Source organism: Branchiostoma belcheri, unplaced genomic scaffold (genome assembly GCF_001625305.1).
Source record: "Branchiostoma belcheri isolate BF01 breed outbred unplaced genomic scaffold, Haploidv18h27 scaffold28, whole genome shotgun sequence".
Taxonomy (NCBI): domain Eukaryota; kingdom Metazoa; phylum Chordata; class Leptocardii; order Amphioxiformes; family Branchiostomatidae; genus Branchiostoma; species Branchiostoma belcheri.
Window position 1 is genome coordinate 828296 of NW_017803887.1, and position 23159 is coordinate 851454.

A 23159-nucleotide genomic window follows, 5' to 3' on the forward strand; every position below is an offset into this window, starting at 1 on the left:
CTCCCTCCCTCCCTCCCTCACTCACTCACTCACTCATTCATTCATTCAATTACCGTTGCCTCAGTAACGGGCAAGAGGCGGCGATGCGCGGCTGAGACGTTCTCTCCTCCCAGCACCCGGTCCAGTTCCTCCTGAACCGCCGTCTGCAGTGCTGGGAACTTCGCGGCGTAGAAAACCAGCCACATGAACGCGGACAGGACAGTGTCCACACCGGCGATGATGACATCGAAGACAGTCTGCATCATGTGACCCTCCGTGAAGCTTCCCGCGCTCTCCCCGCCTTCTACACGGCGTTGGATCTCCGACAAAAACACATCGACTAAACCGCGGATGTTGTTTTGGTCCAGCTTCAGTCTGTGCTTGTGAACCTGATCTGCAATAAACCGACGCAACTCCCTGAATTCTGCTTCAAGACCTTCGTCTGCTTGACCAAGAAAAGGTACTTTCCTGAGGAACGGAAAGACGTTAGATAGACCCAAGGAGCCAAGATTTACTGAAATTCTGTTCAAGGACGACACAAACTCTTGGAAAGCCACGTCATCAGGATCGAAACACTGTCCGAACACAAATGAGCAAGTGACGTTGAAGATGGAGAGGGCGACGTCCGACTGGACGTCGGCCGGTTTGCCCTGGTGACGCAGTATGGAGGAGACTAGCGTTCCGGTCCTCTGGTTCATGACGGTTTCGTTGTTTGATGCGGCGTGGCGGATGACCCTTGACACGAACTTTCGTTGTTCTTTCCAAGCGTCACCGTACGGTGCAAATATTATTCCTATTGATAGAAACAAACAAATTTAGGATGATTTAGTTAACGTTGTTGGATACCTTAGGCCTCATCAGCCTACGTAACATTTCCCAAATAGACCTCTAAAGGTTCTCAAAACATCATCTATGGTACCCTCCAAATTAACTGAATTTCAAAATGTATGCTTCTGACTCATAGCAATTTAACTGAAGAGACGTGGAGATTTTGAGACGACTTACCTTTCTTTATCATATATCATATCTTTCCCATTTTGGATCGCCATGCTATATCACATGTCATATCATGTTACATTACCTTGATTTATTCTCATTTATCAATACCTTATCCTTTGTTGACCTTAGAGAGCATATTTCAGATCCATTCGTATGCTGGGAAAAATAAAGAACCCTGGGCATGCGTTACCTAGCCTCCACCAGGCTTCAGAAACGGGTGGAAAGAGCCCCATCTGAAGCTTGGTACAGGCTAGCGTCACTGGAAAATGAACCATATTCACCTTTCCCGTTGTCGCTGAACATGTTGGCCAATGGCAGGCTTGCTCTCCCGGCGAACTCCGCGCTGAGGTCCATGTACGCTTCCTTAAAGGCCCGGTAGCTGTTCAGCACAACAACGTCTTCTGACCCGAACCTTACCGCTATGATGTCCCCATACCTGCAAATAGTTGCATTACAGAGCACAAATTGCAAACAGATAGCTTAAAAAATCGATACATATAACGTTACATGTACCGAAGAAGAAATATTTTCATTGTTCCATCTATGAAAATTTTGGAAGGAAAGTTGAACTTCAACCGAATCTTATAGCAATGATGTCCCCATACCTGCAATTACATAGTTGCATAACAGAGCTATTCACAAATTGCACACAGATAGCTTCAAAAAATCGATAAACCAATTGCACTGAGAAGAAATATTCTCTTTGTTCCATCTATGAAAATCCAGGAAGGAAATTTGAAATGAAATTCAGAATTTTTGTTGCAGTACTAGTACAGTACTAAGCCACCCTTGTCTTGTCCAAAGTTGCCAACAAACTGCAGTTGAAATAAAGCTGCTAGGGGGTCCAAACCAATATACACAACGTCAGAGTTCTCAAGAGCCCTAGCGCTATCTGCCATCAAAAGAATCGTGACCCGTAGCATGTTCACAACATGGAATAGCAAAACCTAAATGATGGCTGCAATACCATAGACAGCCGCTAGGGAGCCCAAAATTTACCAGTAATTTACCAGTTATAGTATATATATTTTCTTTATTTGCCAATACCAATATACCAAAGATCATACTGATCCACGCACATCTTCCCGATTTGTGCTATCCACAAAACAACGAACAAGGCGTTATTAGCGAAGGTATAACAAAATTAAACAAAGAAAAACAACATTGAACAAACTTGATAACACATATTTAATATTATGTTAATGTATCTGAATTATTGTTGTTAATTGTTCATAATTGTTTATTGTCCAGTTATGAGGGTTAGCCCTTAATAATAGCGTCCGGCTAGTTGGACAGTCCTGGCTGTATATTTGTTTATACAGTTTGATAAATCAAATCAAATCAACACATACCTCTTACTCCACTCTGTCAGGTTGCGGTGGGATTTCTGCCCTAACCAGGGGAGATGTCCCACGATCGGCAGTGCAGGCGGTCCGGGCGGCCAACGCCTCCGCCTCTGCCAAGTCCACTGCCAAACCAACAAAACCACCACCAGCAGGAGCAAGAAAAACGTGCTGCAACACTCCTCTCTTGGGTCGGCCGACATAAACGCCATAAGTAACGGACAGCCGATGAAGTTACGTCAATACAACGATCAACTATCAACACCTATTGTACACATCTAACGTACATGTAAGGCAAACACGGAAGTCAGAATCGGCTCGCCGCACGTGTTGTGGTTCCGGGTCGAAGTTCAAAGCTAATGTTGCCGGAAGTGCATGTAGCGCTAGCGTGTTTGGCTGTCAGAGCATAGTAATCAATAGTCTAGTTTTTTTATTACCATGGTCAGAGAGGTGGCCTCGGTTAGCTTTGATGCCAGACTACAGTGCTCCAGTCCCTCCTAAGGCCAGCTCCTACGCCTCAGCTCAAAGGTAAACATACCCACGGGGCCTGGGAAATTGAGCTCAGGGTACGAGTAAAATTTCATCAGGGACATTGGCCCTGGAACCGAAGGGTTGGCCTTGAAACATTAGACCACTTTATATTAATACGGTATCAGATAGTCTTTACTAGTAACCTATTTACTTCTTTTATGGCGTAGCTTGTCTTCTGAAGAAGCATACTGGTATATCGCCCCCAGTAGGTACGCTGTTCTCTTATGAATGTGATAAACTAACTTCTTTGCGTGTTTACCTAGCTAACGTTATTAATTACATGAAAATGCCTAGATGTATTTGTTCGTTTCAGACGTTTGTCTGTGTATCTGTGTGTGCCCGCATAACTTAAGAAGGCCTTTACGGATTGTTATAAGTTCAACATTTGTTATGTTGGAAGGTCAAGGACAAATTTGGGCCTCCTGGTGGCTGACCTTGGAGCTGCAGCAGAACTTCCATTTTTGTATCGTTTGTCCTGGAGAGAGAGGGAGAGGGAGAGAGAGATGTACACAATCGTATGTAGATTATGTAGATTGCATGATTAAATTACACAAAATATTGTACATAATAGGGCTTCGTATAGGTTTTAAAAGGTGAGTTTATTGCACAAATTTTGAAAGTGGAAGTAAATTAAAATCACAAGCTTAAGGCTTTAATCACAATTAAAATATTTCCATTTTGACTCACATAATGTCCCTTTGATAATCAACGTCAGATTTTTATTCAAATAACGACAAACTAGAAAAAATACAATTTAAACAGTGGAGTAAACATACTCTCGACGTATTTTGTGATCTCAGTGGAACATAAGCAAGTGATATGAATAGTGAATTCATAAGATAAACGTTATGCTGTATGTATGCTGTAGGCTCTTAGAAATGCTCAGTTTGAATTGAAGATGTGTTTCCATATGAAACAGTGTTGTTTTTTACCACACGTATGAGTCTCGCAAACTGAATCAGTTGACTTGCAGGCAACATTTTACTAGGATTTTCTATTTGACACATGCAGTTCTTCAGTTTGCAAAACCTCTGTTAGGAAAATAAAATAAGATGTTACATACTTTGCATTCTAAAGTCATTTTACCAGCGTATACCACGTGCACAATGACATCAAAACGTACAACATGCATTGTATGTTGATGCCAAATCCGCCATACTATGACATCTATGTTGTTGTTCTGCACATACAGTACCATCTCAGCAAATGCGGAAGTAACTATGCCACCGCAGGGCAAAAATATTTGGGGCTCTATGATCTAATTAATCCATGAAATTGAAAAATATTGTGCCAGGAATGCCAGCAGGACAAGGGTTAAATTGGTTTCTCGCAAACGAAAGGCTGACGAGAGCTGCATCGGTCGTTGTTCCACTGCCCTGCCTTTCTGTGTTTTCCGAACATCCAATTTTTGCCGGTCTGATAAAAAAACGATCAAGCACATGTTATAAAAACGATCAAGCACATGTTATACATTCAGATACCGTCGTATTTGTATTCGTTCATTTATGGAAAGCATTTCCCTTTTTTTATTCAACATAGAACATGCAACTTGATCAAATTTAATATACTTATTACATCATTGTCTTTACTTCTGGCTACCATCTACCCTTGTACCCACATTTGAATTTGATGAAAACTATTGTTTTAAACTACAGATAAGGACTCTCAAGTTATCATAATATCCATTTTGTTGTATGGTTGCTCAATACGGTTTCATAATTACCCATTGCAAACCCCCATTTTGATTATAACATAATTTTTTCTACTTGAATTTTTACTTGACCAGCTACAGGTAGTGTCCTTTTGGTAACTATAGATAAAGAAAAATTGTGGCAAGTCTAGACAATGTCTATTCAACCAAATTCTAGGCTATCGTAGCAAAGAGAAGCACACACCTTAGAATACATGGCAACGCAGTCCTCCGCTTTCAAAAGCTTCAGCAACGTCCTTGCATTAGGCTCACCCGGAGCCCAGTTTTTGTAGTGAAGACGTGATCCATCCGTCCACTTCCATGCTCCTGATTGTTTGTGCAGTCCGAGCCAGATGGCCGGAATTTTCCCTCCTGGCGCTGCAATCAAAGAACAACAGGCTTAAACGTTTGGTATCTTCTTCTTGACGTTAGAGAGGTAAAGACTCTGGTATGTATGTGTTTCACTAGTTTATACATTGTTTGTAGTTTATAGATTGATTATATGAAACTCGTGCTTTACTTGCTTGTATTATGTTTTGTCTGGTGTCGACATGAATATAAGTGTAACTTGAGTGTGTCGTCACCATGTCTTGTCACTGCATGTTTCAATAAATAAAATATCTGGTAGATACCGAGGTCCTTCCCCCTCCAATAAGTCCAGTAACAATTTTGGTATCAAAATATTTGCTACCCCGGTCGACTTATGGGGAGGGGCCCTTTTTATGTACTCTTTTTCTGTCAATCAGTATTTTCATGACTCGTTTTTAGCGCAAAATAAATATAAAACATTCAATGATAGAATGAGAGCAAATGAAAAAAAAACCCTCATTGTTAAAACATTGATTATGAATTGAACCTCATTGGTTAAAACGGCACATTTTTTTTAAATTTATGCCATTTATTTGTCCTTTGAAGGGTAAGAAATGTCTCAATATGAACATTTCTTCAAGAAGTTTATCATTTTATGCAGTGATGAGGTATAATGTATTGTGGAACATAGATAATTGGGTATAGAGACGCAGGTGCTCCCTTAGATTGTCTTCCTATTGACTGAAGCACTAAGAATCTTGTTAAAAGTGGCCACACGTCACGTGTTACCATATTCTTTAATTCCTCTAAATTGCCATCAAAATGTTTCTGCAAAGTCTGCACCATCCATGTACGAAACATACTGTACATATTTCCAACCATTAACCAACCAAAGTACTAAGAATCCAGTCTACAGTGGTGACTTGTATAATGTTACCATTTTCGGCAAGTTCACTGAATGGATCAATATTCCTGAAAAGTCATGTACGAAAAATGTGCATATTACCCACCATTCAGGATGAGGCCTGTAATGAAGTTGTTCTCGTCCACGTCTTTGATGGAGGCCAGACTTGCACCGTGTTCTGTGCATCGTAACTTCCCTTTCTTCCAAACGACTTTGCCCCTCATTAGGATGTAGCAGTGGCTGTTATATTCGCTCCATCCAGTTTCACATCGAAGGCCTGTATAATAAACAGTCGTGTAATCAGTCAATTAATCAACTATTTAATCTTACAAAATATTATACAACTCATTCTCGTCGATTTTGAAAACCAAAACTTTTTCTCACAATTTGTATGTAAGTTACTCATGAAAGAATTTGGCCTCAGGTGAATACATTTATAACCATAATTTTGTGATTTAAAACTAGGTAGATTCATTGAACCGCGACGGGGGCCGACATCGTCTACCAGATTCTTTGACCCAGTGTCAACGTCACACTTCAAAGAAGCCACATGGCAGGCTTCACTGGGTCAGTCTACTGAGGAAGACCAGAGTGACTGGTCGAAAGCTCTAGGTGAGAGAGCTTTTTGTGCTGGACCAAAAGTTTTAACTTTAAACATAGGCAGATTTGTGTCCGCCATCTTTGTACCTACGGTGTCCACGTTTCCCAATGCTTCTTTTGTACTTTCACGCAGGTCTGGGCAATGAGTGAGTGACATGACAAAGAAAAGAAGTTGCTGTAAGCAATTGTTGGTGACTTAAAAAGAGTATCACAACAATAACTGACGATCCACACAACACACAAATGTGGGGCTAATAGGTTTGTAAATATATTCAGCCTCAAGTCAATATTGCTTACCTGTGGTTGACAGAGATGTGACAGTTTTTGATAAGGCCTCGGTGGTCACAATGCTGTTTGTGAATGGCAGATACGTCGGAGTCGAGTTGACCACTTTGAACTCGTCAAATGCCGAGTTGTCATCCTTGTAGAACGTCATCTGCCATGGGTTGCCGGATCCCTTCAGCATGTCCAGGGTCATCGTGCCATTGTCCTTTGGCTTTGCATCAAGCGACATCTACAAAAAGAAGCACAATTTTCAGTGAAAGGCTAGAGGATATATCCTCTCAGTAAAAGGCTAGAGGAAATCTCCTCTCACTGGAAGGCTAGGATGTATCCACAAGATTTGACAAGTACACATAGTTTTCTGGATTTCAGCTACCTACTTTCATTGCTTTCATCTTGGCCTGGGTTAACCCCTTCCCCGTGCCCAAGACGCCTGCAACAGAGGCTACACTTCTGGGCTCTCGGCCCTGTAAACAAAACGTCTGTCGGGTTTTGATCGCTTTAAATAGCCTTGGACTGGATTGACCCCCCTCCCCCAAGACAAAGACAAAAACTCCAAGTGAAGTCTGCAAGGGAGTCTACATATTTGGGAAGTCCGCCCTGTAAACAAGACTTCTCAGCTTACCCTCCCACCGTGGGTGATGTGAGTTGCCAGGATAACAGAGACGACAACAGATGCTACGGCCAGAAGTCCACAGCCCAGTGCAAGCCAGCACACTCTGCTAGATTTCCATTTATTCCATATTCCAACGACACACGCTGAGATAAAACAGGAATGATAAAAACGCATTAAGATAGAATATACCTAAGTACGTATACAATGATAAGCACAGAAAAACAAGAAGCCAACAATTATATAAGCATAATAAGGCATAAATACTACATAGCCAGCACCATTAACTGCAAAAAATCTTATTTAGCTGATAGTTTTGGAAAGAAATGGCTATCGATGTCCTTTTGATCTACTATTGAAATTTAAATACAAAACAGTATTATTTTCAAAAACATGTTTAACGTAAGAATTGATTTAGTCACATTTCATTCTTTATTTCAAATGCTGCATGACGTAGAATAAAAAAGCTTCCATTATAATTTGAATTTGAATTTAACTTGAAGAAAACGTATTTGACAAAATGTTAATTTTAATAAATTTTCTGTCCACCCTGCTCAATGCATATGTTTTGTTTGTTTAGCACTTTATAGCATTGGTGTTTTGTTCACTGATGTTATACTCAACATACCTTTAGCCTTGTATGTAAAGCTTGCATCCTGGGGGTCGTTATACCCATAAACATCTTCTGGTTTGTCGTAGTTGCGGGAGGAATGATCTTTCTCAAACCCCTCGTAAGTGTGGGCATCCTCGTGCTCTTTGTACTTCCCGCTAACATCCTCTGGTTTCTCGTAGTCGAGGGAGGAAGGCTCTTCTTCAAGCCCCTTGTAAGTGTGTTCGTCGTCAGGCTCTTTGTACCCCCCGCTAACATTTTCTGGTTTCTCGTAGTCGCTGGAGGAAGGCTCTTCAAACCCCTTGCTGACTTCTGCTGGCTCTTCGTATCCGTAAACATCACCGTCTGGTTTCTCGTAGTTGTTGGAGCCAGTTTCCTCCTTGTACCCCTTGTCGACCCCCTCTGCCTCACTGTACCCGTAAGCATCTCCTGATTCCTGCCCCGAATACATCACTACGTGATCTCCCACGTGAAGGTATTTAGGCTCGGCCTCGGCAGGTTGCGGGTTGCTGTAGATGCCAGTTGCGGTGCCATACGGGCCGGCGGCCGCCTCTTTTCCGATGATTGTCTGCTCGTAGGCGTGCTTTCCAGGATGGGTGGCCTTGCTCCGGTTTTTGTTATCTCCCCCAATGCTTTTTTCAGGGACGGAGGGTACTTCTTCTTTTACGCGCTGGGTACTTTTACCACGTGTGGGAGCCGGGGTGTATATGTTGGGGACAGAGGGTTGGCGTCCAGGTTCCGGGTTGGTACAGATGCCAGGTGCGGTGCCATGGGGGCCAACTGCCGTCTCTTTTTTGATGATCGGCTGGCCGTAGGTGTCCTTGCCTTTGGCAGTCTTGCCTCGGTCTTTTTCAGGGACGGAGGGCACCTCTTCTTTTACGCGCTGGGTACTTTTACCACGTGTGGGAGCTGGCTTGTATATGTTGGGGACAGAGGGTTGGCGTCCAGGTTCCGGGTTGGTACAGATGCCGGGCGCAGCCTTGCTTCGGTTTTTGCTATCTCCCCCATTGCTTTTTTCTGGGACGGAGGGGACCTTTTCTTTTACGTGATGGGTACTTTTACCACGTGTTGGAGCTGGCGTGTATATGTTGGGGACGCATGTTTGACGTCCTCGGCGCATTTCTGGGACATGAACATCTTTATCTTTTCGATCTGTCTGGTGGTGACACCCTGAGCCTAATTTTGCGACGTCGATATCCTCTCCTTTTGCATGCTCTTGTACCAGCGGTAAACTTGTCTTGTTTTTCGCCATTTCCGCGTCTACTGACAAAAATAGGCCCATATTATTAGACCTGTTCTCTGTTTTGGCAAGATCGACACACATAGTAGGTATCATACAATTTAACAATCCGCCCATAGTTTCTTTACTTATGGTTGGAGTATACAAACACACACACACACACACACACACACACACACACACACACACACAAACGCACACAGGTGTTACGCTGAAAGCAACAATAACAAAACACTTAACATTTAGAATTAAACACATGGGCGTACTTATCCACACACGACATCATGTTATTTAATGTCTTTGAATATTATTTCATAAGCTTAGGGGCCCATACTATTAATGTTGGTTGTAAATACCTCCAACACATCAATTTAGATGCCATAAAACCCAGCAGCAAACAAACAAAAAAACCAACATCAAATCTCGTGTCGATTGCGAAATCGTGTCGATCGCCCTAAAAATAAAATCAATGGGACATTTGGAATGGTGTTTAGCGAGCAGATCAGAATAAAAAGAAGCTAAACAGTAACTCAAACAGTAACTGTAGGCCAGGATTCCCCGATCGCAGTTCCCAGTACCCGCCTGACGTCAACTAAGCCCACCCCGGGGATTTATAAAGGATCGCTGGGGGTGGAGAACTCTTGTTTAAAGTCACACTGCCCCTTAACGGCTGAAATTGCCTCTACCAGGCACCGCGGATCGCTGGAAAAATTGTAGAAATTGGCCGAAATAAAGGGATAGTATACCAGATACCGGGCCATAGAAGATCCCATTCACAATCTTCTATGGCCTGGGATCTTCTCTGGTATACTATCCCTTTATTTCGGCCAATTTCTACTATTTTTCCAGCGATCCACGGTGCCTGGTAGAGGCTACTGCTGACACATGGCAGCCATGGGACTGGTGAGGTGAGTTGAGGGGATTTTTGTCCGAGACTAATATTCCTACAGCCCTGGGACTGGTCGCTAGATTAAGGAAAACAAGGAGCCAAGAAATATCAGAGAGGACAATCTATCGAATCGAAATCTGGTACTTACAAAAAGCTTAGTTTGTTGAAAGAGAACACTTGCAACAGAACATCAGAAATACAAGAGTGTACCACTTGACTGAATGGTTTGAAGTTACGGAGCAAGCTTACGGAGGTCTTATAGGGATCTGCGTCCTTGGTTGAACAAACAAAAAACGAGTAGACTAATCATAAGCACATAAACAACTGTACACCCACACCAATATGATGATGTAATTAAAATGCTTTTCAAAGAAACACGACTCTCCGAGCTATGCCCAAATAAGGATCGCGTGAGCTGCAGTCTGCGAATACGGCCTCCAAACCACCTTTTTCGTCTGGTGGGGTTTCTTTCAATATGCATGTCTTTGTGCACGATTGCACGCTTCAGTTTTCCAAATATCACAACCTATCCATAGCTTCCTAAGTTATGATGGTCATAAAAGTATCTGAAAACACAGGCAAAAAAAAACAAAAACAAAAAAGAAACAGAATCACCCCCAAAATTTCCTTTCACGGAGACAATAAACAGCAATCAACCAACGTTAGATCAGCTTAAAACTTCTCTATTCAATCATCAAAAATATAATGCAGGCTAGGAAAACGAGCAAAATTACATAAACATTAAAAAGTCGAAATGTCGCAAAACAAAAGTCATTAAGATACTGATTTTTGGTCCAGAATCAATAGCATTAAGTTATATCAGTAGTCACTACAAGGACTGGGGTGGGGCGTCTACTGACAACAATGGACAAATGCTGGCTGATATAGTTGATAGGTACGGACTCTACCAGGCTCAACATCAGAGCACTAGGGTTACACCCACCAGTAATAGTGTCCTAGACCTAGTCATCCTCTCTGATCCTTCTAGAATTAACAAGATGTACACGTTAGCACCTGTAGGTACATCCGACCACTCGGTCGTGGTTTGTCAGCTTAACATGTATCTTCCCAAAAGCAGCGCCAAACGGCATGTCTGGCAGTATGCCAAAGCTGACTTCGACCGCTTCAGGTCGGAATTAGGCAAGGCAAATTGGTCCTCTGTCATGACAGGCAACATAGATGTTAGATGGAATGGCTGGAAGGATAAATTTCTCAAAATCTCGAAAAGCACAATTCCACACAAAACTGTTAAACTGACCCGTCGACAGCACAAACCCTGGATCACTGGTGAGTTACTGGACATGATCACACAGAAAGCTGACCTGTATCGACTGTACAAGTCAAATCCTACCCAAACAAACTGGAGCAACTACACACAATGTAAGAATGCCCTCACTACAGAACTGAGACGTGCTGAACGCGAGTATTATGGCTCCGTCGGTGACAGGATTAAGAATCCGGACGACTCAAAACTTCTGTGGTCGGTGTTAAACAGAGCCACCGGGAAGGGAAGGTCGGGTATCCCTGCACTTTCCAGTCAGGGGCGTACACATGACAAAGACAACGACAAGGCCGAACTTCTTAATAACATATTCGTTCAGACCACCAAGGACAGTACCCATCCAGACTACATGAAGAGGCTCCCGAAGTTCACACAAAATGAACTCAGCACCATACAACTGTCGGTCGAGGAGGTCTACAATGTCCTACACGGCTTGCGTGCAAACAAAGCCCCCGGCCCAGATGGCATACCGAATCGCCTCCTGAAGGAAGCAGCACCAGTAATTAGTGCATCCCTGTGCGAGTTGTTCAACTTCTCACTCGCGACCGGCCACTTCCCAAGAGAGTGGAAACAGTCCAACATCTCACCAGTCCACAAGAAGGGAGATAAGACAGATCCCAACAACTACCGGCCCATTGCCCTTCTGCCAACAGTCGCGAAAGTTCTTGAGAGGCTTGTGCACAACAGGCTCTACAAGTATCTTACGGACAACAACCTCCTGAACCACAAACAGTCTGGCTTTAGGAAGGGGGACGGAACCGTTCTTCAACTTCTCCGTCTAATCGACGACTGGGGAAAGTCGATAGATGACCCCAACGTTGCCTGCACTGCTGCGGTGTTCCTGGACGTGAGACGTGCCTTTGACACCGTATGGCACGACGGCCTGATCTATAAACTATCCCGATACGGAATCAGCGGCCCACTCTGTAACTGGTTCTCTGGCTACTTATCAAACCGCCAACAACGCGTGGTCATCAACGGTGTGGCTTCTTCCTGGGGTTCTACAACAGCTGGCGTACCGCAGGGGAGCATCCTTGGGCCTTTGTTGTTTCTGATATATCTAAATGACATCCAAGAGTTACCCAGCAAATCCAGCATCAATTGCTTTGCGGACGATACCTCTTTGTATAACTCCGGACGCACAGCCGTTGAAGTGGCCAACACGACCAACGCTGACCTGTGTATTGTCTCCAACTGGTTCCATGACTGGGGGTTGCAGCTGCACCCCGACAAATGCAAAGTCATGTGTATCAGGACACTCCAAAGTAAAGTGAAACTACCACCTATCTACATAGCAGGCCAGCGCGTTGAAGAGGTGACCTGCTACACACACCTAGGTGTTACAATACACTATACACTTCGCTGGAAGGAACACTCAGAAGTGGTCTGCCGCAAGTCGAGGCAAGTACTAGGGCTGCTGGGCAAACTCCAAAGCAAGCTACCTCGTGAAGCCATGGAGATTGCGTACAACACTCTCGTCCGCACCAAGCTGGAATACGCGTCCGTCCTCCTCAGCAACATCAGCTCCACGGCAGCTAAATCCCTTGAGCAAGTCCAGTACCATGCGGGGCGCCTCGTCTCAGGTGCAATGGCACGCACGCCTCATGGCAAGCTCCTGGAAGAACTGGAGTGGGATAGTCTCGCAACCAGGAGAGACTTCAACCGACTCCTGATCATGTACAAACTGGTATCAGGTTCTGTCCCATCCCACCTCCAGCTCTTAATTCCCACCACCAGAGACAGCCGAAGACAACTGAATCTCCGCCTACGGAACGATACACATCTGCATGTTCCTTACTGTAGAACAAACACCTACGGAAGCAGCTTCGTTCCATATACCACACGTCTATGGAACAATCTTCCGAAGGAAGTGAAGGAAGCCACATCTCTCCTCCAGTTCAAACAGAGGTGTAGAGCCCACATGTTGTCATCCCGTCACCACCAGGGGTACCGTAGGCTCGGTGACCGCCGCAGCAACATACTTGCCACGAGACTCCGCATCGGCTGGTGCCAGCTTAACTCCACGCTGGCCAAGTTTAACCTTACCGGCCGGGGATGTGCCTGTGGTGCAACCTCGGAGACAGTCACACATTTCCTCTTGCACTGCCCACTGCACGCAGCGGCACGACAAGACCTTGCCACTGCTGTGTACCGCCTCGTGAGACGGCCCCTCTCCACCAGCGTTCTACTCAATGGGTCCCCGGGCAATGGACATCACATTAAACGAAAGGCCTCTCACACTCCTTCCACACTTACATCACTTCAACAAACCGTTTCTAGGCACTTCCAGCTGTTCCTTTCTAACCTTGTTATTTAGTATCCTTTTTTTCTCATATAAGGTAGTCTGACTGTGACTTATTTTATCGACCTCTGACCTCCAAATGTGTTATTTTAGATGTGTACATATATTTACTCGGCTAATTGGAATGATATAGGTTCTTATGATCATTTTTTTTTTGTAATTTCACACTGTTGATATTATGTGCCCTATATGTTTTGTCTTTATGTGTTGACTCTCTAACATCAGCTTTGCTGCCTTGAGAGTCAGTGTAATGTCTTGTTGCATTTTCAATAAATAAATAAATATCAGTAGTCAAATTGCAATGGTCTGCTAGAGATAAAAGTTATCCCATTGGCTCATAGAAATGTTCAGTTTTTCACATTAAAAAAAATGTTTCTTTTTCTACCACACTTATGAGTCTCGCAAACTGAGTCAGTTTCCTTGCATGTAGGTTATATAACGTTAATGTTAGGACTATATGGCATTTAGGAGGATTGTCTATTTGACCCGTGTTTTGTCTAAATCTCTCAGTGTAGTTGTTGACGGTTCCGGCCAGTGTTTTACATTTTGTAACTTTAAGAGGATATCCCGACATATGCTGTCATTCACACATACATTGAGTAAGTACAAAAATTGCTTAAGCTTACTAAACGAAATTCAGAATCCACGATACTATGGCATCCAGCACGTTGTCTCTGTAGGAATTTACTCTCCATACGACCATGCGTTTTTTCTTGCATTTGCTGGCCAATGTCCAATCCAAGTTTTTGTTCGCTCGTTCGAATTCATCTCGTCTCGTCTCATCTCAATCTTTTGTTTTCAAATATGTTATAGTACATCTTTTTGTTGCATTTCCTATAACATATGTAAACATAGAAATATGCATACTAATTCTACTGCTACATAAACATATTTATACATAATGCTTTCTTCATTTCGTACTTCATTTTCATGCATTGATATTTTCATAATTAAGCTTGATCGAACCTCAAGGTATTGCTACAGCATTTTCACTATTTGCAGTTAAAGTCTTTGTCACTCTCCCATGTGTCGATTTACAGGTTGTGGTAGGAAATTGGGAGATTCTTTGTGCATGAATTTGTGATACAAAATCTTAACTCTAAAAGAATGCATCAATAAGACGAAATGTCCTAAATCTGAAGTCGAGAGAAATATTTCACTTATATATACGGTACAGTTTGTACTAGTTTCAGATGTTTTTCCTCAGCTTTTAATACTAGGACTTCACCATCATGTTTTATAAGTCCAGAACTCTAATAATCCGAGAAGCTAACACACAAGATACATGATAAAAACACACATGAATGTTTTATCATTCTCCATTACTTCTTAAAAAACCAACTTGTTCTATAATTTCAGAACTCTAATCATCCAAGCAACTGCATGATAAAAATATTTCACATGTAGGTCCTGTCATGCTCCAGTACTTCGAAAAAAGTATAAGTCAACTATACAGGCAAATTTAGAATTTTACACTCGTTGTTCATTGCCTGTTTCTATATGTTTTACATACGGAATACTCATTTTCAATTTGCTCCAATAAACTCCATGTATGTACGTTGTTGGTTTGTACAAGCATAGCATAGATCTAAATCTATGTTTGTTTCAACAACAACAAAAAAACATAAAATTTTTATAAGCCTACTGCAGTCCTCTTAAAAAATACATGACCAAGAAATCGCCAGTGACTTAACAAAAACGCGACGTCAGGGATTGAGCAGATTGTGTCGCGTTAAAGTCGCATTATTACATTGGTTTCTCGCAGACGTAGGGGTAGTGGTGGCCGCATTTGGCGTTGTTCCACTGTCCTTGATACCTCGTTCTGCCACCAAACCAATTCTTGCCGGTCTGTTGAGAAAAGATACAGTCATTGTTGAACATTAAGATAATTGTTGAATTGATTTTCTGCAGTTGAATTTCTTTGCACATACACATACACATACACATACACACACACATACATGTACACATACATGTACACATACACATACACATACACATACACATTTGTTTGTTTCGCAAAACCGGTAAACCTCCTTTTTAGGTGTAACACACCAGTTTTGCACATGTCAGTACAAGCTACGTAAGACCGGACTGTAAGGTTTGAACCACTCACACCGGAAAGGTCCCCTACCCTTTACTCCCTTCGATAGGTGCGGTGCGGTTCTTTAACGTGCGTGGGGTGTGGCTCTCCCCAACACGGGACCTATTTAACGTCCTATCCGAGCGACGTCCCTAACTGAAGCTAGGTACTCATTTACACCTGAGTGAAGTGAAAAAAGTCGTGTAAAGTGCCTTTCCCGAAGGGCACAAGATCGGTGACATGGGCATGATTCGAAGCCGGGACCTCTTGGGTCTGAGCCAAACACTCTACCGTTACGCCACATGACCCCACATTCAATTGACCCAAAACAATTCTTATTTGTAGCATTTACCATGATAAACACCATACAATAGTTAGAGCAATCGACTGTGAACCGGGAGACCCGGGTTCGATTCCGAGTCGTACCCGGGACATGTCTGAACATGCGCCCCGACGTTGTGCCCTTGGGAAAGGCACTTTACACGAATTTCCTCACTCCACCCAGGTGTGAATGGGTACCTAACTTCGGTTGGGGAAAGTCGTATTGAGGTCACCTTGTGGCGCCGAATGGCAGCCGCACAGACCCTTGCGACTGTGTGTATCATTTGTATTATTTGAATGTTGTAATTGTTGTGATTTGTATTGATTATTATATACCCTGCATCAATTCAGCCGTAAGGCTGCGACTGCACGGGTACTGTTTGGACAATAAAAACCATTTATTATTATTATTATTATTATTATTACACAGTTGACCAACCTCCTCATCCATAACCCATATTACAAGTAACAAAATAGTCTCATTCAGTTATACATTTCTACTTGTTGTTTGATTCAAAAAGGTTATGATCTTTAAACTGCGCACAATGAATATACCACTGAGCTTTCGGCCACATTGATAGAAAAAAGAATGACAGACGTCTGACCTTGAAATACATGCTGCCACAGTCCTCCTTTATGATGAGGCGGTGATTAGGCTCGCCCGGAGCCCAGTTGCTGTAGCCAACACGTGATCGATCTGTCCACATCCATTGCCCAGTTGGTTTAAACAGTCCCAGCCAGACTAACGGATATTTACCTTCAGGTGCTACAATCAAAGAAAGCAGTCTTAGATGTACATATGCATGTTTGGTATATTTAAAAATCAAGCTCATTCAACTACTGCTATGGTCAGGGGTAAACATACATTAATATAATTCTCTAAGGTTAGATATGTCGCCACCCTGAAAAATGCATCTTAATAGATCTGAAATGCAACCTGTCCATGCTTGGTCAACTTTGGTCTCCAGAGTCAAAAAGGAGGATTGGTCGTCCAATCACAACACTTAAGGGTCTTATTCAGTCTGGCACTGCTCTGCAAGGATTGGAACTTTTGTCCGCAATGATAGACAGAAAGTACTGGCGACAAAACTTCACATGCTGCACCTCAGAAGAGGATGAGTAAAGAAGAAGAAGAAGAAACCTGCCCATGTATAATGCACTCGTGTTCATCTAAACTACGCATGCATGGGGTGCTGCACTACAGATCTCTCAAACACACTGCTTTTCGAAATCAGGTATCTGTATGTATACAACCCTGGGACAAATAGAGTCAATGTAATGATAAAAGACAGTATGCATGGTTAAAACAATGATTGCCGTTGGTTTAAACGAGACAGGTGCATGTAGGATAAACATTTCTTGAAGGTCTACTAAGACAAATTAGTAGAAAAAAGACTTATTAGTTATATTATGTTACATTTCAAGTAAACAAAAGAGACATCAAGTTTTTAGCGGTCCCTTTTTCCAATGACAGAAGCACTAAGAACCCTATCTATAAGTATCACCTTGATGGCACTGTTAGTATTTGCTTCGAGTCCATTTGAATGGATAGCTGCAAAGTCTTTAAGATTCATAAATACTGTAGAGTTACATGTCACCCACCATTTGAATGGGTACCTGCAAAGTCTTTAAGATTCATAAATACTGTAAAGTTACATTTCACCCACCATTTGACTCTACAAAGTCTTTAATTAAGTTTCATAAATACTGTAAAGCTACATTTCACCCACCATTTGAATGGGTAGCTGCAAAGTCTTTATGATTCATAGATACTGTAAAGTTACATGTCACCCACCATTCTTGATGAGGCCTTTAATGAAGTTGTTCTCGCCCGCGTCTTTGATGGCGGCCAGAATTGCACCGTGGTTTGCACATCGTGATTTCGCTTCAGACCAATGGACTTTGTCTCTCATCAGCTTGTAGCAGCGGTTGTTACGTTCGCTCCATCCAGTCTGACATCGTAGGGCTGTCGAAGAGTGAAAAAAATCATACTAATTTGCCTTGATTTCACACAACGTGTAACGTTATGTGTGTTAGTTATGAAGAATTTGATTTCTCACTGAGACAACTTTGAAAAATGAAAGTTTTCAATCGATGTACAAATGGTTTTGATTCAGTGGGAATAAACCATATACACAGCCACCATTGCATATAAAAGGAAATACATCACTGCATCAAAGTAAAAGGTAAAACATTACATTAGAGCCTTGACCCGTAGCCCTCCTTCCCTGATTTGCATTATCTTGTCTGGACTTGTCTGATTTTTGTTCCCTTTTCGACTTCCAAAAATAATTTTCTTCAATTTATTTGCATATCAGTCAATAGTTTGTGCTTAGAAACCTGCATTTCTATTCTGGTCTCTCAGTCGTTGACGAAAGCTAGTGGATCATAGCTGAAACGTCTGACCAAAATCAGATCCAGTTGCTTGAGCAAATGCTTTTTGGCGCAGAATATGTTTGACCTGTCCCTGAGGTGTCGCCAAAACAGATAAATGACAGGTAAAGGGCACAGCACAGTAATAGGGCTTTCCTATGTTAATATATGGGAATTATGTCAAAACAACGTGGTCAAAATTCATATACCTGACCTTTAGACCTTGAAGAACATACATTGGCAGGGTAGGCCAACCTCTCAAGTCTCCATTCCCAAAAAATGAAAAAATCATACGCACCTAAACCATGTGAGAATTCTACCCGAACATTGAGACGTGACCCCTGACCTCTCTGGACAGCTGATGACCGCATGTAAGCCTATATCTTCTTCAGTCAGCCAGAGAACACAAACATGGCTGCAAGTCTGTTTTCTCACCAAAATGAAAATACTACAACCCTCACCTATAACATCCAAGTCCAAAACAACAACATTTCCCTAGAAAAAGACTTCTTTACACTCTACATTACATTGCCATCTCTATATACTAGAACTGGGCCCTCTGCGCCTGCGCTATTACTGACCTTTGCCCTAAATGACAAACTTGAAAGACATAATGGTGGCGCACTCAAGTTTTCGCAGTTATATTAGCGCCACCACTATACAAGACTTAAAAAAAGATAAAACTGAGGTACAAATCTATGTTAACCGCCCACATACTGATATTCTATCAGAAATTCCTGTAGAATTCCTAGAATTCCTGTTACTGATTACACACTATTACACACTTATCGCCCCTAGAGCACTGACAAAAGAACTCACCTTGGTGACAGTACCTTCCAGTCCATCCAGATGAGCAGGCACATCTGTATCCGCCATTTGTGTTCACACAGCGTCCATGTTGACATGGGTTTCTGGTGCACTCATCTATGTCTGTGTGATAAAGGAAAGAAAATGTACGTAATTTGTTCAACATTTCACATAACACCTAACCCCAATACCTTAATTTTTCATGAAAGGAGGAAACAAAATGTATGATTGTATATCCTTAGAAAAAGAACAGCTTAAAAATGACTACATAACAAGAACTCACCTTGCTGACAGTTCTGCCCAGTTCATCCAGATGAGCAGGCACATTTGTATCCGCCATATGTGTTCTCACAGCGTCCATGTTGACATGGGCTTCCGTTGCACTCATTTATGTCTGTGTGAGAGAGACAGAAAATAAACATCATTCCAGCTTGAATCTAGGGTCCGAGAAAAGATAAAAATGGTACAGAGACGTGCCTTATACATATTGACCTAGCTGACTACCACTACAACAAAACTCACCTTGCTGACAGTTCTGTCCAGTCCATCCAGGTGAGCAGGTACATTTGTATCCACCATCTTGGTCCTCACAGTGTCCATATTGGCAGGGGTGTTTGGTACACTCATTCACGTCTGTGTGAGAAAATACACGAAAAAACTAGAAAGGCCAATATTTGCTTTGGAGCAAATACAGCGATGGGTTCACCACATTTTACCACATGGCAGGGAAAGAATGAGAAACACAAGGGAAAACAATGATTTAGTTTATTTACATTGATATAACTATAATATGAAGTAACATACAACTAAAACAACAGTTGGATAGCTATTCCCTACTTTATTGGTTAGGATTTTTAATTGCATAATGCAAACTGTTGATTTTCAAAATAAAATAAAAAACGTTCATGCCCCGCATTCCAATGCTGGAGCAGAAAAGCTTGAAATACCTACCAAAACACTTGAATAAAGACATACTGTCAGTATGGAAATGCTCTGTGCAGGTGTTAATCAAGTTAAATCCCAACAGCCAATCAGCAAGAAATGCTCTGTGCAGGTGGAAATGCTCTGTGCGGGTGTTAATCAAGTTAAATCCCAACAGCCAATCAGCAAGAAGTATAGAGGAAAGCTGCATGCCTATTGGTTGATGCCCTGCATTCCATTGTGATGACTCATGCCCAGACGTGGTAAACAGGCACACTAACACAGTAATACATTTGCTATAACACAGCCAAAAAACTCAAATAAAACCATTCTAAAAGCCTGTATCACAAAAATTTAAAAAACGCCTAGGGGTATTTGCCCACTGTACCTCCATACCAAATTTCAGGACCTTAGGCCCTAAAATGAAGAAGCTGAATCCATTTAAAGATATGGCAGGAGGAGGAGGAGGAGAAGGAGGAGAAGAAACATCAGAAAAAGCAATATGGGTTCACCACCACTTCGTGGTGTGGTGAACCCATACTTAGTATAAAAGCCACAAGACAAAAAAAAAAAGACAAAAGACAAAAAAAAAATGTTGGGGTATCCGCGGGGCCTTCTTGGGATATTGTAACATTGCTTACCGGTGGTTGACTGAGGTGTGGCAGTTGTTGGTAAGGCAGCCTTAGCGGTCACATCGCTTTTTGTGAATGGCAAATACGTTGGAGTCGACTTGACCACTATGAACCCGTCAAATGCTGAGTAGTTTTCTCCGTAGATCTCCATCGTGCCATTTTGCTGCAAAGCCACCTACAACCGGAAGCGTAACTTTGAAAAATGAACACAAGGTACCTAATGAAGTCCAACTCAGGGGGGTGTACACTAATCTCAAAGCAGTTGTTTCTTGGCCGCAAAAGACAGTATCAAATTGGCCAGTTAGTGTCCATAAGCCAGACAGTATCCATCCTAATGGACATCTCTTTGGCCAATGGATACTACCTTGCCACCGTATGATCTGCTTTGAGATTAAGTGTACACATAACAGCATCCCTTGCAATACACATTCAACAACACACATTTCAGCCGGCTAACTGTAAGCAACAAGCTCGTAGACCTGTCATGTTATCTTTGACAGCAGCAGCATTAGAGTACCTGACTATTATAACTAATGTACAGCCTTTGAGATTGTTTGCTAAACACTAAAGTTGACTAAACACAATATTTACTTCAAATAGTAGTTTATCAAACTACAGTGCTAATTCTGCAAACACTTCTGATTGATGATTTGGTACCCTAGGTATACCCTTTGTTTATCAGAAAAACAAAATCATATTTGTTAGGAATTATTGTTAACAATATCAACAATCATTTTCTTCACTTCCCTATGCCTTTGGTGCATTTTTGTTCTTCAGTTGCACAAAGGGTAGGATATCAACAACACTCGGCTAGATGAAGCAAACTCTTAAAAAGGCTATTTTTCTTTGCAGGCTGTCCTGTAAACAAGACTTCTCAGCTTACCCTCCCACCGTGGGTGATATGAGTTGCCAGGATGACAGAGATGACAACTGACGATACGGCCAGAAGTCCACAACCCAGTGTAAGCCAGTACACTCTGCTAGATTTGCATTTATTCCATATTCCGACGATAAGCCCTAACACATAGAATATCTATTATTGCATATATTATGCATTGTTTCAGGTACGAGGGTCATTTTAACACTGTTAATTAACAATGAGCCCAACCTTATTCTTTTTAATATATTCTAATTGTTTATGACCATTAATTACTTAACTTATAAATAATTAATGGTAATAGACAATTTATGATTTTATACTAATAATACATTTACGTTTTTTCATGAACAATATCAGAATATTTAAAAAAAGAATAAGGTTGGGCCCGTTTGATGTGATCCAGCAAGACCAAACTTCCCGGGTATAACTTCTAAAGCAATGAGCCAATACCGGTGAAATGTATAAGATATTATTAGACATATTGATTAAACAAACTCATGTTAGGATTTTTTTTCAAATCAAAAATGTGGAAATGACACATATCAATATACGTATGACCTTCCAACGGATGAGGATTATGAATATGCAAAATCATGATTATCAGAAACACAAATAAACAAGAAACTAGCCATTCATCAGAGCATAAAATACGCCAACAAGCAGAATCTTCAATACTATTACTGCAAAACACTTATTTCTGAAGCTGGTTTCTTTAAGCTTTTAATATGTATATCAATGTCCATCAATAAAGGTAAGGCATGCAGGTAATGAAATTCACAAGTTTAAGAAAGCTGTCAACATAAATTAGAAATTTTACTAAAAGTCTATCCAATTGCCAATCCATTGAGAAAAATAGATTTAAAAATGAAGTGACAATGATTATTTTGAATGTTGTATTCAATGCGTTAATGGTAACGTACCTTTAGCCCTGCATGCAAAGCTTTTTTCCTCGGGATCTTTGTACCCGTAAACATCCTCTGGTTTGTCGTAGTCGTGTGAGTAATGATTTTCCTCAAACCCCTCGTAAGTGTGGACATCTTCTGGTTTCTCGTAGTCGCGGTAGTAATGGTCTTCCTCACATCCCTCATTGACTTCCTCAGCCTCTTTGTACCCGTAAGTATCTCCTGATTCCTGCCCCGAATACACCACTACGTGATCTCCCACGTGAAGGTATCGAGGCTCGGCCACGGCAGGTTGTAGGTCGGTGTAGTTGCTAGTAGCGGTGCCGTACAGCCCAGCGGCCGCCTCTTTTCCGATGATCGTCTGGTTGTAGGCTTGCTTCCCGCGATTGACCGCCTTGCTTCGGTTTTTGTTATCTCCCCCAATGTTTTTTTCAGGGACGGATGGTACTTCTTCTTTTACGTGCTGGGCATTTTTACCAGAGGGTTGGCGTTCAGGTTCTGGGTTGGTGTAGTTGCCAGGTGCGGTGCCATACGGGCCGGCGGCCGCCTCTTTTCCCGTGATCGTCTGCTCGTAGGCTTGTTTTTCACGATGGGCGGCCTTGCTTTGGATTTTGGAATCTCCCCCATTTCCCTTTTCGGGGATGGAGATTGTATCGGTTGTCGACAT

The 23159-nt window shown here is 42.1% G+C and overlaps 2 protein-coding genes and 1 pseudogene across 2 annotated transcripts in view; all 3 read right to left on the reverse strand.

The window, feature by feature from the left end:
- Positions 1-2626, reverse strand: part of LOC109472648 (cytochrome P450 18a1-like) — a 4675-nt gene extending 2049 nt beyond the window's left edge. The window contains exons 1-3 of the mRNA XM_019772483.1: positions 2331-2626; positions 1260-1414; positions 54-772 (exon numbers count right to left, since the gene is read on the reverse strand). Coding sequence (XP_019628042.1) covers positions 54-772; positions 1260-1414; positions 2331-2533 — 1077 coding nt within the window. The 5' untranslated portion in view covers positions 2534-2626. The remainder of the gene's footprint in view (positions 1-53; positions 773-1259; positions 1415-2330) is intronic.
- Positions 2627-15250: 12624 nt separating this feature from the next.
- LOC109472710 (perlucin-like protein) lies at positions 15251-18677 on the reverse strand. The gene is made up of 4 exons (XM_019772563.1): positions 18649-18677; positions 17773-17943; positions 16583-16743; positions 15251-15421 (listed from the first exon to the last, which is right to left on the reverse strand). The coding sequence occupies exons 2-4, from the start codon at positions 17888-17890 to the stop codon at positions 15320-15322; spliced, it is 381 nt and encodes a 126-aa protein (XP_019628122.1). The 5' UTR covers positions 17891-17943; positions 18649-18677; the 3' UTR covers positions 15251-15319.
- An 861-nt stretch (positions 18678-19538) lies between these two features.
- LOC109472525 lies at positions 19539-23159 on the reverse strand (annotated as a pseudogene).

Excerpts from the sequence above, each read along its gene's own strand:
- LOC109472710 (XM_019772563.1), bottom strand. The coding sequence starts at position 17,890 with ATGAGAGACAAAGTCCATTGGTCTGAAGCGAAATCACGATGTGCAAAC. Across the intron at positions 16,744-17,772 it reads TAAAGGCCTCATCAAGAATG|CACCTGAAGGTAAATATCCG; the intron begins GTGGGTGACATG and ends CTTTGATTGTAG. Across the intron at positions 15,422-16,582 it reads GTGGCAGCATGTATTTCAAG|ACCGGCAAGAATTGGTTTGG; the intron begins GTCAGACGTCTG and ends TTTTCTCAACAG.